The 14,983-nt window shown below is 37.7% G+C and overlaps 3 protein-coding genes across 3 annotated transcripts; all 3 read right to left on the bottom strand.

Moving 5' to 3' along the window:
* Positions 1-764: 764 nt before the first annotated feature.
* LOC306876822 (regulator of cell cycle RGCC-like) lies at positions 765-7,081 on the bottom strand. Its single transcript, XM_079428244.1, has 5 exons — positions 6,962-7,081; positions 6,653-6,826; positions 3,660-3,767; positions 3,493-3,555; positions 765-1,296 (listed from the first exon to the last, which is right to left on the bottom strand). Exons 1-5 carry the CDS (start codon positions 6,981-6,983, stop codon positions 1,289-1,291), a joined length of 375 nt encoding a protein of 124 aa, XP_079284370.1. The 5' UTR covers positions 6,984-7,081; the 3' UTR covers positions 765-1,288.
* Positions 7,082-8,873: 1,792 nt separating this feature from the next.
* Positions 8,874-10,930, bottom strand: LOC306877012 (ras-related protein Rab-33B-like). Its single transcript, XM_079428525.1, has 2 exons — positions 10,654-10,930; positions 8,874-10,305 (listed from the first exon to the last, which is right to left on the bottom strand). Exons 1-2 carry the CDS (start codon positions 10,909-10,911, stop codon positions 9,862-9,864), a joined length of 702 nt encoding a protein of 233 aa, XP_079284651.1. The 5' UTR covers positions 10,912-10,930; the 3' UTR covers positions 8,874-9,861.
* Positions 10,931-11,035: 105 nt separating this feature from the next.
* LOC306877249 (kelch repeat and BTB domain-containing protein 7-like) lies at positions 11,036-13,928 on the bottom strand (the record flags this gene model as incomplete). The annotated part of the gene is made up of 1 exon (XM_079428894.1): positions 11,036-13,928. One exon carries the CDS (start codon positions 13,926-13,928, stop codon positions 12,078-12,080), a length of 1,851 nt encoding a protein of 616 aa, XP_079285020.1. The 3' UTR covers positions 11,036-12,077.
* Between the last annotated feature and the right edge of the window lie 1,055 nt (positions 13,929-14,983).

Here is a 14,983-nt window from a genome sequence, read left to right on the forward strand (position 1 = left end):
TCCTGAAAAAATATCTATCATGGTTTCCACAACAACACAACTGTTTTCAACATTGATAATAATAATAAATATTTCTTGAGCAGCAAACCAGCATATGAGCATGATTTCTGAAGGATCATGTGACACTGAAGACTGGAGTAATGATGCTGAAAATTCAGTTTTGATCACAGCATAAAAACTACATTTTAAAATATATTAAAATAGAAGAGTTATTTAAATTTGTAATTTTACACAATATTGCAGTCTTTGCTGTATTTTTGATCAAATAAATGCAGTTTTAGTGAGCATAAGATACTTTTTTGAAGAAGAAAAAAATTATCCGAACATTTGAATAGTAGCCTAGTTATTTTGCATTTTAATTAATTTTTTTAATGGTTTAACATTTGGAAGTCCAATCAAATAATGAATCAACAATCAGGATTTCTTCTGGTTGAATTATCACATTCAAAATGTACGGTGACAGAGCAGAGCAGGCAGACGATTACTGTGGCAGGATCCAGACACAGATTTGGACACAAAGTGCTGAGGAGGTGACCAGGTGTCACATTTTCTGCAGAGCAACTGCTCACGGTCTCAAGCCCCTGCTGTGAGGTCAATCATTCACAGACTGCTCAAGACCTTTAGCTGACTGACCCACAGCCCTGAATTAATTAGCAATGTACTCTTAGTGTCCAACAGTAAATCTTCTGTCCACACTGAGAGTGAAAATACTGCAGAAACGAGCATTAAGCTTCTGATGCAACCAGACACACAATGAAATAATGCCATGACACATCTTGAAATCTGTCAATTTTAATCTCTTAGAAGACATTAGTTGTATTAAATACACTTTATTATTGCTTTTCCAGTTTTTCTAATGAATTAAGAATTACGTTAATTCCAATGTGACAGAAAAGGCTTATAGCAAGGTGAGAGTCTGAAACAATATTTACATGAAATACAAAAATATACATTCACAAAATGGTATTACAGATAAATTTACAATAACCAACTCTATAAAATTAAAAATATATTTCTATAAAAAGATATTTAAATAATCTTACAGCTCAAGTTTTTCAGAGAGCACAGCCATTCCTGTCAAAAGTGTATTTTTTATGCATTTGTATTTGAGTGTGTTTGTATGGGTGCAAGTATACACAAAGTCTTCGTGAACTTCATCTTTCAGCATGCGAAACCCTGACCATGTCTTCTCCATCTTCACAGTAGTTCAGGTTTATCAGGTGCGGTCTGGCTGTCGTCCCCCAGCGGAGCAACAATGTTGGTGGGCCCCAGTCACCCCGTCTCTAACTCACATGCCTGGAGGAAGAAACACAGTCAAGCCGAGAACATACTTAGTACATTTTCATGTCCTCGGGTGTCAGGGTTATTCTCAGGGTGTAAGCAGGTCCTCTTTTTATAGACACCCCTGCAATAATCACTGCAGCCCTATTAGCAAGTCTTTCATTAGCTGCATAAACAGAAGAGCATTTAATAGCTTGCATGACACTATTGGGAAACATTTAAAGGTGTCTGAATTAATGTATGTACTCAAGACACAAGCAGAAGAACTGGACATAAAATTCTAAGGGTCAGTGAGAGGGAGGAAAGCTGTCATAAAAAGGACTTATAACTGTTTTGAAGCAAAAACAACTGTACAATACGCATAATATGACTGCTTTCTCTGTGTCAGGTAATATCAGAGGCAATCCCCCTCTGGCTATATTTACAGTGCATTGCAGGTTTACATGCATTCTTCTGTCTCTCTGAGGCAAGTTACAGCACTCTAGACAGAAGGAGTGCCAAAGCAAATCAACTTAACTGTGTTAATACATCACAGAGGAAGAGTGTAGGAGTGTGTGTGTGTGTGTGTGCATGACTGACACTATGACTAGCATGACCTCAATCTTTCAATAAGAGATTAAAAACTCCTGTTGATACAAGAGTGTCTTGTTTCTTCCCATGATCCCTTTATCTGATGGTTGATAAAAGGAGTGGATGGTATGAAAAAAAAAAATCATAATCTAGTCTCTTATGCTTACGAATGCTGCATTTATTTGATTTAATCTATTTTTATCAAATAAAATTCTAAATGTACTTTCTTTTTGAATATATTGTAATAACTAGGCTACCATTCAAATGTTTTTTTGTTTTTTTTTCTTATCACCAAGGCTGCATTTATTTGATAAAGAATACAAATAAAGTAATAGTGTGGAAAATATTTTAAAATGTAATTTATTCCTGTGATGCAAAACTGAATTTTCAGCATCATTACTCCAGTCTTCAGTGTCACAAGATCCTTCAGAAATAATTCTAATATGCTGATTTGCTGCTCAAGAAACATTTCTTATTATTATCAATGTTGAAAATAATATATTATTATTAAATAACTTTATATTTCCCTTTTATTTTACATATTATATATTAAACTGTATTATATACAGTACATTAAAGGTGGGGTAAGTGATTTCTGGAAGCCAATGCTGATATTTGAAATCACCAAAACAAACACGCCCCTACCCCAAAAGGGTCTCGCCCCTATTTTGATAGCTCCGCCCCACACATACGTAGCCTACGCAACCCAGGCAATGATTAGTTCTGTGAAGCAAAGCAAAACCAATGTTACACCGTGTCTAAAATACGACAAAATACTATAGAAGTCATTATAATCAGTGATGCCGTCTACACTGGATGCTGCGCGGTTCGACACGACAAATCCCCAACATTTAGTCTATGACGTGCTGACACGAATTTCAAATGATTTTCAACGGTCGCTTTATCGCGTCTAGTGTAGGCAGACTTTAGTTGTTGCGGCGCGGCACGTCTGGTGTAGACATGGTGTTACTAACCTATCGAAAAAAAACCAAAGCAACCTCGGCGTCCAATCGCAGACCTTCCGCTCCTTGAGTTCTCTCCAGCGCTGGAAAGCTGATCCGATATTTACACGGGTCCTACTTCTTGCCTTATCGTTCTGCAGACGTTTTCCTCTTTTGTTTTTTATCCGCCATCTCTATCTTTCTGTTGCTCAGCTCGTCTGTTCACTGAACGCTCTCTCCTCCACATCATGAGTAGACACACCCCTTACTGCTGATCGGCTACACGTTTGTTTTGGTACTCGGCCCCGAGTCAGTTTTCTAAAGCGGGTTTTTTTTTTATTACACACCCCACCTTTAAAGATACTCCATTTCATTTGATTATGTGGTCTTAAAAAAACAATAGACGTAAATTGTAAAAGCATCCATCAATAAGTTTGTCCTTATCTCAACTTGTTTGGGATGTTTTGACACTTACATCATGTAAAGCCCACTCAAAATATACCTGTAAATGGTAAAACAGAATCTCTACAACCTGACATAGTTCTACCAGTTACGCACTGTTATACCATTCAGCCCTATTGCCATCAACAGAAAAAAATAAACTGCAGCATGATTTAATGCATGTTTTTTAAACAACCCAACATTTCACCCCAAAACAAAGTCATTTTTGTCTTTAAAATTCACATCATTCAGAACTTACTTGCTAATGTTCTGTCAAGATCAGCAATGAAGTCCTCCAGCTCTTTAGTGTCTCCGAGTTTAGCTGAAGAAGACAATATACAGTTGATCAACATAGTACAGCAAATAAACCTAAAACCGACTAATTAGCATTAAATATGTAAAAAAAGAAACATAATTTTAACTCACGTTTAGGAGATGTGACCAAGGGACTGTTTGATGAGGGGGAGAAGACGCTGGGAGAGTTGAGCTTCTCATCACTGAAGCTGAAACTGTTTCTGTTCAAGGACTCTGCACCTGTTACAGAAGGAAAGAAAGAGACAGAGGAAGTCAGAAAAGTAAAACCAACACTTCCTGTATGTGCACAGGAACTTCCTGTATTTGACACCTCCACAACAGGTGGGTAACAACCCCCGAAATCTGTCACAATCTATAGTGATAGACACAGAGAGCAAGGAAAAAGCAATGTTGTAATTCAAATACAATACAGCCGAACATATAATTGTGCAGAATCAAGGCCCATTCACATCAAGGATGATAACTATAATGACAACTGTAACAATAGTTTTAATAATCATTCAAATTCTATGCGAATAGGGAAATCCACACCAACAAAAACAATGAGTGTAACGATATCATTGGAATCACTGTTAGAATGATTTTTGTTCCGATAAAAACAATGACAGCCAATCAGAATCCACCTGACTTTTTAAAACCACAGATGGCAAAACTGCAGCACAAGCTTATTATAATCAGGTTATATTTATAGTTTTCGTTCTTGGTGTGAACGGGCCTTTAGGATAGAAAACTCAACCGTATTTTGTTGCAAATTTAAATGTGGCGTTTAAACGTCACACGTCAGTTTGTGTAACATGCCATATCCACAAAAAACATGAACTAAATGATGTAAGGTAAAAGAAAGTTTGACTCAAACTACATAAAATACAATTTCACGTGCAACATTTGTACACTTTTCAGCTAGACTTTATCTTAAGGTGTCCTTGTTACAGTGTGATTATAGATTTAAACACAGTAATTTTAATTAACTACATATACTTACTATATGGTTAGGGTTACTTGCATGTAATTGTGCAAAAAAACGTGTAACAAGGACACCTTAAAATACAGTGTTACTCACTTTTCCTTGCCAAGAGCATGAAACCATTCAAACTCAAGGGGCAACTGGAAAAACTCTAGTCTGAAAGTCTATAGCATTCGCTTGTGTTGAGTCACCATTTAATTCCTAATGTAAAAGCAGTGGAGCAGCACTGCTCTCTACTACACAGGCTTGCCAAACATGTGCAGTGACCCATAACCGGAGGGGGAAGGGGGTGTTGGGGGTTAATCTGTGCTAGTAGAGCGGGTTGAGTTTGTAATCAATGCATACTCCTCTAATAGCAGCCTCTCTCACACGAGCACTCTTTCAAAGCAGGTTCAACCGCGACCCACCCTCGAGCAGGTTCATTTAAAGCCAAAGATCTGACCCAGTACGCCACAATCTTAAAAAACTTTGTTTACACATTCTTAGCCCTGCCGAGCAGGCGTGCTTTTACACGGAAGCTCAACTTTTCCCACCGCCTCAGCCATTAGATCCTCTCGCCTGGGGGCTTCAGGGACATCAGCTGGTGAAACGTGCAAGTATCCTCTCAGCTGACACTGACTGCATCATCTACATTAGTGCTTTTAAACCCTAAAATCAGCCAAATAATCATATATTTATGCACAATTAGATTAATTAATTAAATGTGCTTAATTGTGCTGAATGTGCACATATTAAAGTATTTTATATATATATATTTTAAAATATTGTACTTGCAGATAATAAAATACTAATTAAATTAAAGTGCACTTAAGTGTAAGAGTACATATTTCTAAACACACTTAGGTACACTTTTTAAAAGTGCACTTTGTAATAACGTCAAATTTGAAAGTTTTAAAGTTCCCTTGTAATCATTAGTTTTTATTAATCTTGTGCCATGTTACACTACAAATAAGTACATTTATTTTGACGTGTTGACTAACATATTAAAGCATGCAACATACTTTATTATAATTTTAACGGTAGTGTTATTCAATATTAAAAGTTTAGATATTTTAGTAACTTCACTGCATGTGTAATTTTAAATATATTCAACTAACTGCATTAAATATAAATTTAATTAATTTAATTGCAATTAACATGCATCTGAGTGTCTGAAAACATTAAATTCAGTTCACACTTAAGTATACTCTATTATTTATGTAATAAATACTCTTTTTAAAAGTATGTAAAAGTGTTGTCTCTGTTTATCAAGGATATGCTTAGCATCTTTTAAAAGGCAGGAGAAAATGCATCCCTGATGTTTTATCCAGTATAAAGTCCTGAAGCAAAACTGAAGCCACTGATCCAGATCAATGGCACGTGTGTCAAAATGGCATCAGGCTTGATTGGATCCAAAATGCAGTTGCAGATCCATGAGGGCGACTGCTGGGCACATAATGCCATGACTGCACCAGCGGAAGGTTTATTATGCAATAACATTCCCTGTTTGTTCCAGAAGGAAAAGGGTGGGGTAAAGAGATCACTTGTTGCTCAACCATTAAACACAAGAACACCTCTAGAGCAAAAGTGAAAAGGAACATTTCTACGCACTCATAAGCAATCATACAGAACGCTCCCATATATCCATTCATGATGCAATCCATCCTCAGATTCTGGATATATTCCATCAGCACTTCAACACACAAGACGGTTTGGATATAATGGGATTCGGGGCTAAGAAAAAAGTCAGTGTTTAACTTGAAATTGATACCCTGAAGTCTCCACAAGGCACTGGTTCTTTGTCATTGGCTGGAGTTTAAACCTTCATGCTGTGCTCAGATCCAGACTGACTCTGGGTGTTTGGCAGGGTCTGACTGAACTCCCTTCTGCTTCACAATCTCCAAACAGCTCTTAAGCTGACTAGTGATAGTCTATCAGAAATGTCAAGGTTTTCATAAGTTTCAAGGTCTTTTAAAAGACGTTTAGTGGAACCCAGCTGTTCTTTGTGCTTGAGTGTGCATGGGCTCAGATTAGATTAGATAAGATTATGGACTGTAGCTTCTGAGGCTGAGGGTTTTAGTCGTGACGCAGAGATAAAGGCTTCAGGGCGCTTCTATCATTCTTCTGGAACACTAAAAGCAACTTTCTCCTGCATACTCACTCTCAGAGTCGCTGATGCCGCTGTCGCTGACGCTCGCGCTGCTCCGTCTCTTCATGGTTTTCAAGTGTTCATCATATCTGAAGTGTCGCTTCTCCACGGGGGACGTGAAATCATCAATGACCGCGTCAAATTCACACAACACGGCGTTGAGATCGTCATCCTCCTCAAGAAACGCTGGAAAACGCAAAGCAATAGATTTGTTGCAAACTTGCATAAACAGAATAAGTGCGACAACGTATCGCCTCAGAGTAACAAGCATGCAGGGTTTCACTGAAGGAGTCATGAAGTATTATTAAATCTTTGACTTACATTTGCTCTGTGGAGACTTCATCTTCTGTACTCCTTGTGTGTTAAACTCGCAAGTATCCGATATTAGACCAATCTCCTCTGTGGTGTCTGAGCTACTTGGGGTTGTTTTAAATATCGCCCGGGTCTGGGAGAGGGCGGTGACTGAGGGAGGCGTGTTGGACGAGGGAAACGCATCGTGCGCACTCGTTTTAGCCCTCCGCGTGAGTTACTAAGACTGGCGTCATTCCTCCCTGAACTATGTGTTTGTAAACAGCTACTATGGCACATATGCGACATCAGTACTACTTTATTTTTAACCATAACTCCATCATGGTCAACCTTTTGCGATGACTTCACTTGTTGCAATGTTTTGCCTGCAATACAGTAATAATGTTACAGGAAAAATGGCTAACTGTGTGTAATGCAATGCAGCATGAAAATATTTAAAGATGCATTACAGTTCAAAAAGCCCTTTGGTTTTGGGTTCTTGGCTTGACATGTGGCTCAATTATTATTTTTTATTAATTATTTATTAACAATTATTATTAAACATTTTAATTCTTCATGCTTTGTTTTGTAAGTTGATGTGGAATGGTAATTTTTACCAATGTAATTTGGCCAAAAACAAAACGGGCAGAATAATGTAATAATGTATTTTCAATGTAAGATAGACATGCGATAATAAATATTCCAGAAGTACTTGGTGCTTCACCAAATAGTTTCATATTTTGAATATACATATGTTTTTTATCAATAAATGCAATTACTTATAAAGAGTAAAGTCACATACACACTGTAAAAAAAAAAAAAAGTTGAGGCAACCAGCTTCAGCAGATTTGTGAGTTTTCTCAACTTGTTGTTTGAAGTTTATGCAACAAAAAGTTGAGAATCTCCTACAAAAATAAGTTGTTGCCTTAAGTTAGCTTTTACAGTGTAGGATTAAAGGACCAAAGGTTAGGATGACTGTTTAGATGTAACAACATAATTTGATGTAAAACAAATGCATTATGTGTATATTATCCACATTTTTCTGTTTTATTTTTATTTTGGCGTTAAATTCAAAGTATTCATATTTTCTGTGTCAAGGCTAATCATTGCCATTCCTGTTACTATTATTCACAAAACTAATCTGGTCCAAGTTAAGTTTCTGCAGACATCTGGTGGTGACTAAACGTATGTGCACTCAAGTTATTAATTCATGGCATTTAGATTAGATTAAGATATAGAACCATTTTATTGGTCAGGTGTGTTTACATGCATGAAAGATTTATTGATTTCAGAAGCTTCAGTACTTTCCGGTGCACAAGCAATTTCATAAGGACAAACAATACTTTTGAGGCCTTACTGCTTAATCATAAACAGTTAAATCCTGCTTTTTGTTATTTTTAGTGGGGCTGTGGGATTTATCACTTGGAAAATAATTCTTCACACCTCTGGTGTTGGAGTTAACAGGTAGACTCATGGTAAAACAAGATGTGTTTGCAACTGCACTTGCCTGCTGACTTTAAGTGCACATGGAAGGTGTCAAAAATAACACTTGTTGTCTGAGAGGGTGAGATCTGTTCGGTTCACAAAATAAAATGTTCACAAGGATTTGCTGAATGTTGCTGTCAAAAATATATATATATATATGTTAATGATTGAATTTCCAAGACTTTTCCAGTTCCCAGTGGGTTGTATTTTTTCTTTTTTTGGGATTAGGATTTAATTTTGGATAAAAAAAAAAATAAATAAACTTTTGCGAAGATTGAATTTGCAAAGAGTTATGTTCTCAGCATAACTCGAAAAATATATTGTCACTTCAGAAATTTCCATGATTTTTAATTTAAAGATTTTCCTGATATTTCCCTTTTTTTCCCATTAGTGTGGGAGCCCTTTTTATATTTAAAATCTTTTAAATTCATCTTTGATAAAGATTGATCACAACTGTTATATGCAATATATCAAAATATTTTGTTTCTTTGCACATTTTATTTTCATATTCACTTCCAAACACATCTGAGTGTCACTGCAAACTATTTACACAATGACATTTTTCTCTCAAGTACGACAAATTATACATGATGCTGAATAATGGAGACACATATCAGACATGATACAATCTCAATTTAAAGTGCAATACAGTCCCTGTTTTTAATGCTATTGGCAACAAAAAAGGGTTGTCAATAAAATAAATAATTGAAATCAAGCCTTTGAGATGTGTTGAAGTCTTAACTGATGCATTGATTTGCTTGTAAAAGATGACACAAAAACACTGTGTTGCATATTACTGTGTTTCACAAATGCATCACATTGAGGTTGGGATAGAAGTGCTCTCATTTATGATAAAGAGTGTGTTTTTTTCCCCTTGTTTTAAATCTCTTGTCTCATAATGCTTTTGATGCTCTGAATGCTTTGACAGTGGCGCCCACTGGTGTTCATGATTAATAGCTTTAGTTATGCAGTCTGGTTCAGTATAGATATATGCTTTCTAAAGAAATACAAATGTGTCATTTCTGATACGTCAGACATGCCCAAGATTGCCTTTAGAAGTTTCACAGCAGCAACCTTTGTGGAATTGTCATGATATATGCATAACCATTAAATATAACATTGAAACAACATGCAAAGTTATTACAGACTAAAAATGTTATAACAGGCTCTCCTGGAGCATGTTTCTGGAGAGTTAATAACACTTAAATAATAATATGTGGTAATAAGACATGTAGGCATCCCTTGCTGCATAATATGTGGTTTAACTAAACAAAACCCTCAAAATACTCCACAGTCTGCTTCCAAAGAAATTTGTAAACTGCACATACACCAATACAATCCTATAGACATATACTGTACTGTATATCTCCACAATCACTCTTTCTGCCTTAACTTCATACAGAGTGTCACCCTAAATGATTGCATGAAACTGAATGAGCCAAAGTGCATTAGCATAAACAGGGTGTGTTCTCCTCCTGTCCTCCAGCGAGCTGTAAGAAGCTGCTCTCACTTGGCTGTTTCAGTCTCAGCGGCTTGTGATTCTTCAGCCTGTAGGCCAGCGTGAGGAAAATGGCATCTACGTGCTCTTTTTCTGCAGGGTCTCTTGCAGACGTCTCAAAAAGTGGGAAGTTGTAGCTGTCAGCCAGCCGCTGAGCTAAAAACGTGGAAACCTCTCTTGCTCCTCTTAAGTCACATTTGTTCCCAACTAGGATGCGGGGAACCATGGGAGGGACTGAGTGACGGCTGCACTCCTCAATCCACTCCGGCAGACTCTCAAATGAAGCCAGGCTGGTCACATCATACACAAAGATGATGGCATGGACGTTTCGGTAGTAATGCTCCACCATACTCTTCCTGAAGCGCTCCTGTCCTGCTGTGTCCCAGATCTGCAACTGAGGAAGAGAAAGCAATTTGCATCATTGTAGATATTAAATTATACTAAGACCAGGTCTTGTTGTCATAAAGATCTCAGCAGTTTTGAGTCCAAAGTCCCATTATACACACAAATATATTTTTTTTTAAATTCTGACTACACATTAATACTATTCTAATATAAGTAAACAATAGTTATACTGCTCTATTTAAACAATACTACTATTTAAAATATTTCAAGTGTTGTTTGTCTACCACTGTACGGATAACAGTCAACAATGCACACAGTACATCCATAGAAATACTCAATATTCATGGTCAAAATTATATTTACAGCTTTCTAGATCTGTGAAATAAACTCTCCTTACCTTTATGTTTTCTCCATCAAGTTGCAGGGTTCTCTCTCTAAAATCTACTCCGATTGTTGCCTCGGGATTTTGGAGAAATTTACCACCGCAAAACCGGTAAGTTAGACACGTCTTTCCAACATTTGAATCCCCAATGACGATTATTTTAAAGACCCTGGCCTGAGCACTGTCATATTCCTGACACGAGTCACTGGCCAGACTGTCTCTCGTGTAAATCGTCGCGAAATCATTGTTGCCCGTTGTGTTTTCTATTGCCATAGCTCTGATACTCGGGAAATATCGCGAGAGGATAAGAGCGAGATCTTAACGTGAACTCCAGTGACATTTGCTCATTAAAAAAAAGGGCTGAAAAAGTAGTGAATAAAAGGATTTATATAAAGTATAAACGGACTTTATTAACAGTACCAACCCTTTAAATTAGATTACATAAACGTGATAATTTAACAGACGACTATAACATTGAAACAACGGAAATAAGCAACAAACACAGAAAATAGGTAAAACGAGGTTAGGGTACAACAGGGCTGATTGCTCAAGGATGTATATTTTGTACATTTAATGTTAGCAGAAAGCGTATTAAAATTTTGCCCCATATCACCTCAACCAGTGAGGTATTTATATTTGAAACCTCATTTATCATGTATTTTCACATTAATTAAATTCTCCCATCAATATTAAATATTTTTTCTGATCATTATACACGTTGAAACCAGAAATAAACACATTTTCTTTAAGAGGGGCTGTTAGCCCCATTGTACCCTGTTCAAGATTCCAGCGTAATACTTCTTCAGCGTAATACTAACAATTCTTCGTACCAATTTATAATCCTGAGACAAGGTATCATTCACTGGCTATATATCATAAAGGTAAGCATTTGTTTAATAATACTCATAACAGCATGAATTTCAAGTAGGTCCTACCCTGGCTGCTGTGGCATGAGGCTAATACTTTCAACACCTATATCTCAAAATACTTTGCAGCATATTCACATTTGGGAACCTGGACCACAAAACCAGTCTTAAGGGTCTTTTTTTTAATTGAGATTTATAAATCACTGATATATGGTTGTTATGAAAGGCCGATATTTGGTACAACTATTTGAAAATCTGGAATCGGAGGGTGCAAAAAATCTAAATATTGAGAAAAAAGTCCAAATGAAGTTCTTAGCAATGCATATTACTAATCAAAAAATTAAGTTTTGATATATTTATGGTAGGAAATTAACAAAATATGGAACATGATCTTTACTTAATATACTAATGATTTTTGTCATAAAACAAAAATCGATAATTTTGACCCATACGATGTATTGTTGGCTATCGCTTCAAATATACCCGTGCTACTTATGAATGGTTTTGTGCTCCAGGGTCACATTTGGCTCTATTATGCTCAGTTCCACATTTGACACTTTAGAACTGCATCGACTACCAATTTTCATCTGAAAATGAGCTTGAGCTGCCGGAGTCCGAGTCTGCATCAGTCAGTCCATCAAAGTCCCAATCAGCGCTGGAGCCGCTGTCATCATCCTCTTCTGAGATGAAATTCTGACCGGACCCCAAGCACGCGGTATAAACCCGGGTGGAGAGGCTTATGGATCCGAAGGATGATCCAAACATGGTGGCCACATTTTTCCATGAGTCTCGAGTGGGATCGTATTCATGTATAACAAGCCTGTTCTTATTGTGATGGACTATTGCAATAGTTAGAAGAAGCAGTTTGCTGTTGTGTTGCACAACTTGGTAGTTGAGAGCGCTGCTGTCAATGGGAATGTCTCCAATCCGCCTCCATTCTCCACGAGCTGGGTTATAGGCTTTAACTACGGGGATATCGCACAAACATATAATCTGCTCCTGAAAAACACAAGCTTTGTGCAGTTTACTGCGTTTCAGAGAGCCCCGCTGGAGCCAGAGGTTTCTCTTCGGCTCGTAGCTAAGCATCCTCCTCTTGTTCACCACATACAGCCGCTCGTTTATCGTCACAACCTGCATCTTTCCCAAAGAATGCGGCAAAGGGGCCACAAAACCCCATTGGTTCCTCTGAATGCTGTAGCATTCTACTTCCTTGAGTCTTGCATCCGATACCGGATCTCTGCCTCCCACAATGTACAGATGCCCACTGAGGTAGCCCATGTAGGAGTGCACTCTTCCGAGAAGTCTTTCCGCGAGCTCCTGCCAACAATTTAACAGAGGATTGTAGACCCAGAAGTGCTTGGACAGGTGCGAGGCGAGATACAGATTGTTCTCTGGCGTGGTGCAGACCAAAAACATCTCCATAGGAGAGCGTTTGAAGTTCTGATTGGTGAGGTGAATGACCGGGGACGCCATAGAATAGATGTCGTCCGTAAAGGGATCATAGCACATGAAAGGCTCATTTGGCCGTCCGAAGAAAAGCACCATTTCTTTTGCACTCTTGCCGATTCTTTGTTTGGCAGCATGTACGCTCATTGAAATCATAGCACTCAGTTCATCGCCGGCCCCGTCTAGGACCTTCGAAAGATATTTCTTTATAAAAGGCTTAGATTTAAGGCTTTCTAGATAAACCCTGTCTTTCTCTGAAAATAAAGACCATCGCACGCATCTAAGGACCTCCAGCGCATCTTCAGCATCCGCATGCGGATTATACTCAATCCACTGAACTGCAAACGAACACACTTTGCGTTCGCAGTCCACGTCCAGAGAATCCAGTGTGAGGATCTCTTTAATCTGCTTCAGGTCCAGCTCACAAAGCTCTCGCACGCTGGCACTGAGCTGGACGAAATTCTTCGCGATGAACGCTTGAGCCTTGCTCTTCAACTCCAGATTGTCAAAAGTGTCGGCAAACTTCAAAATCCCTGCACAGTTAGAAAGGTCCAGCCTTCTTGTCATGAAGTTAGCACACGCTTGCCGGATATACTCCAGCTGCAGCATGTTGGCAGCTGCATAAAGCCTTTGCACGTTGCCTTCGGTGATGGTCACTTTGCCAGTGTAGCAGTAATCGATTATGACAGCCATTGAATGGGCGTCCACATCATGAATGGTGATGCTTCTCTGAGTGCTCTCATGCAGTCCTCCAGTAAACATGCTCTTAAAATAAGGGCTCGCTGCTGCCAGTATATTTCGGTTGCACTGGAAAACTTTTCCTGAGGAAACGCTTTGATTCGGATCGAGCTCCACTTCGATATTCACGTCGACTAATAGATGCGAGTCGTAGAATAATTTCAGCTCTCTCATCAAACTCAAAGCATGATTTGTGTCCTCAAGCTCCTCAGGACCAGCGAAGCAGTTCACCGAAGCCATGCTCAACCCGTTTTCTCTGAATGCAACTAATGTTAAATCCTGTCAGTTAGATTACTCAGCTCTAAGGTCTAAAGTGGCATGAAAACAACAAGCTGTGAGCTGCAGGCACCGCTTCTTTGTTGCCTGACAATGCAGACATGTTTCATGAATGAAACGCGGTGCTTTTTCACTCTACGGAATGGTTTTCAGGGCAAACGATCGGCGGCGGTGATGTCCAACCCGTTTAATTTCATTTCGCTCGGTTTTTGATCTTGAGCAATCGACGTTGCGCGTCTCACTCTAGCTTGCTACCTCTGAGCTGCAGCGGACGGCGCTGATTGGTCGCAAAGTCTGCTCAGCTGCCAGCACTGCAATGCTCAGTCAGATATATATAATTTTATATTAAATTTATATTCTAATTTTAATTATATTACTTTAATTAGAATATGCATTTAATATAAAACTATAGGTAATTAAAGTAATATAATCAGATTTTAAAATACTCTTTGTCAGACTGGATAGTCATGGTTTATTTAAGTAGATTGAACTGCTTTTCAAAGGGGATTAGGGTCACCAATAAAGCAGCACTGCAGTTTGGCCTGAACACATTCAAAAGCTGCTTACAAGAAAGACACAATTATGACCTTTTTATTATCGAAACAACAAAATAAATAGAATTTGATTCATGTAATTGAATAAGTATAGTAACAAGGTTTCATGAGGTGTGTAAAAATGTATTGAATATTAAAACTATTGAATATTCTTCTATGTACACTGGGGTCTAAACGTCTGAGGCCACATTGAAAATTTGGATAAATCTCAGATCGTACCGGATAAAATTAACATAATGAATTTACATCATGGAAATAATATACTTTATATTTGTGAACAGTGTGAACTGAATGTAATGTATTCAGATACTTAATTAACATGTTAAATACAATTAAATAAAAAAAGATGATATGAAATGCACTTTTTTACATTTTTAAGATTTGAAGTAAACTACAAGTGTACAGTCAATACAATTTTTAATGAAAATTAATAAAAATATAAGTTTAGAACAGCATTTTCACTAT

The sequence above is a fragment of the Barbus barbus genome (assembly GCF_936440315.1).
Source record: "Barbus barbus genome assembly, chromosome: 11".
In the NCBI taxonomy this organism is placed as follows: domain Eukaryota; kingdom Metazoa; phylum Chordata; class Actinopteri; order Cypriniformes; family Cyprinidae; genus Barbus; species Barbus barbus.

What these genes read in the sequence shown, in the direction of transcription:
- LOC306877012 (XM_079428525.1), bottom strand. Translation starts at nt 10,911, where the DNA reads ATGGCAATAGAAAACACAACGGGCAACAATGATTTCGCGACGATTTAC. An exon ending in TTGATGGAGAAAACATAAAG is followed by an intron (nt 10,306 to 10,653) that starts GTAAGGAGAGTT and finishes TCTCTTCCTCAG; the next exon opens with TTGCAGATCTGGGACACAGC.
- LOC306876822 (XM_079428244.1), bottom strand. Translation starts at nt 6,983, where the DNA reads ATGAAGTCTCCACAGAGCAAAT. An exon ending in GAAGTCTCCACAGAGCAAAT is followed by an intron (nt 6,827 to 6,961) that starts GTAAGTCAAAGA and finishes TGCGTTTTCCAG; the next exon opens with CGTTTCTTGAGGAGGATGAC. An exon ending in CTTGGTCACATCTCCTAAAC is followed by an intron (nt 3,556 to 3,659) that starts GTGAGTTAAAAT and finishes TGTCTTCTTCAG; the next exon opens with CTAAACTCGGAGACACTAAA.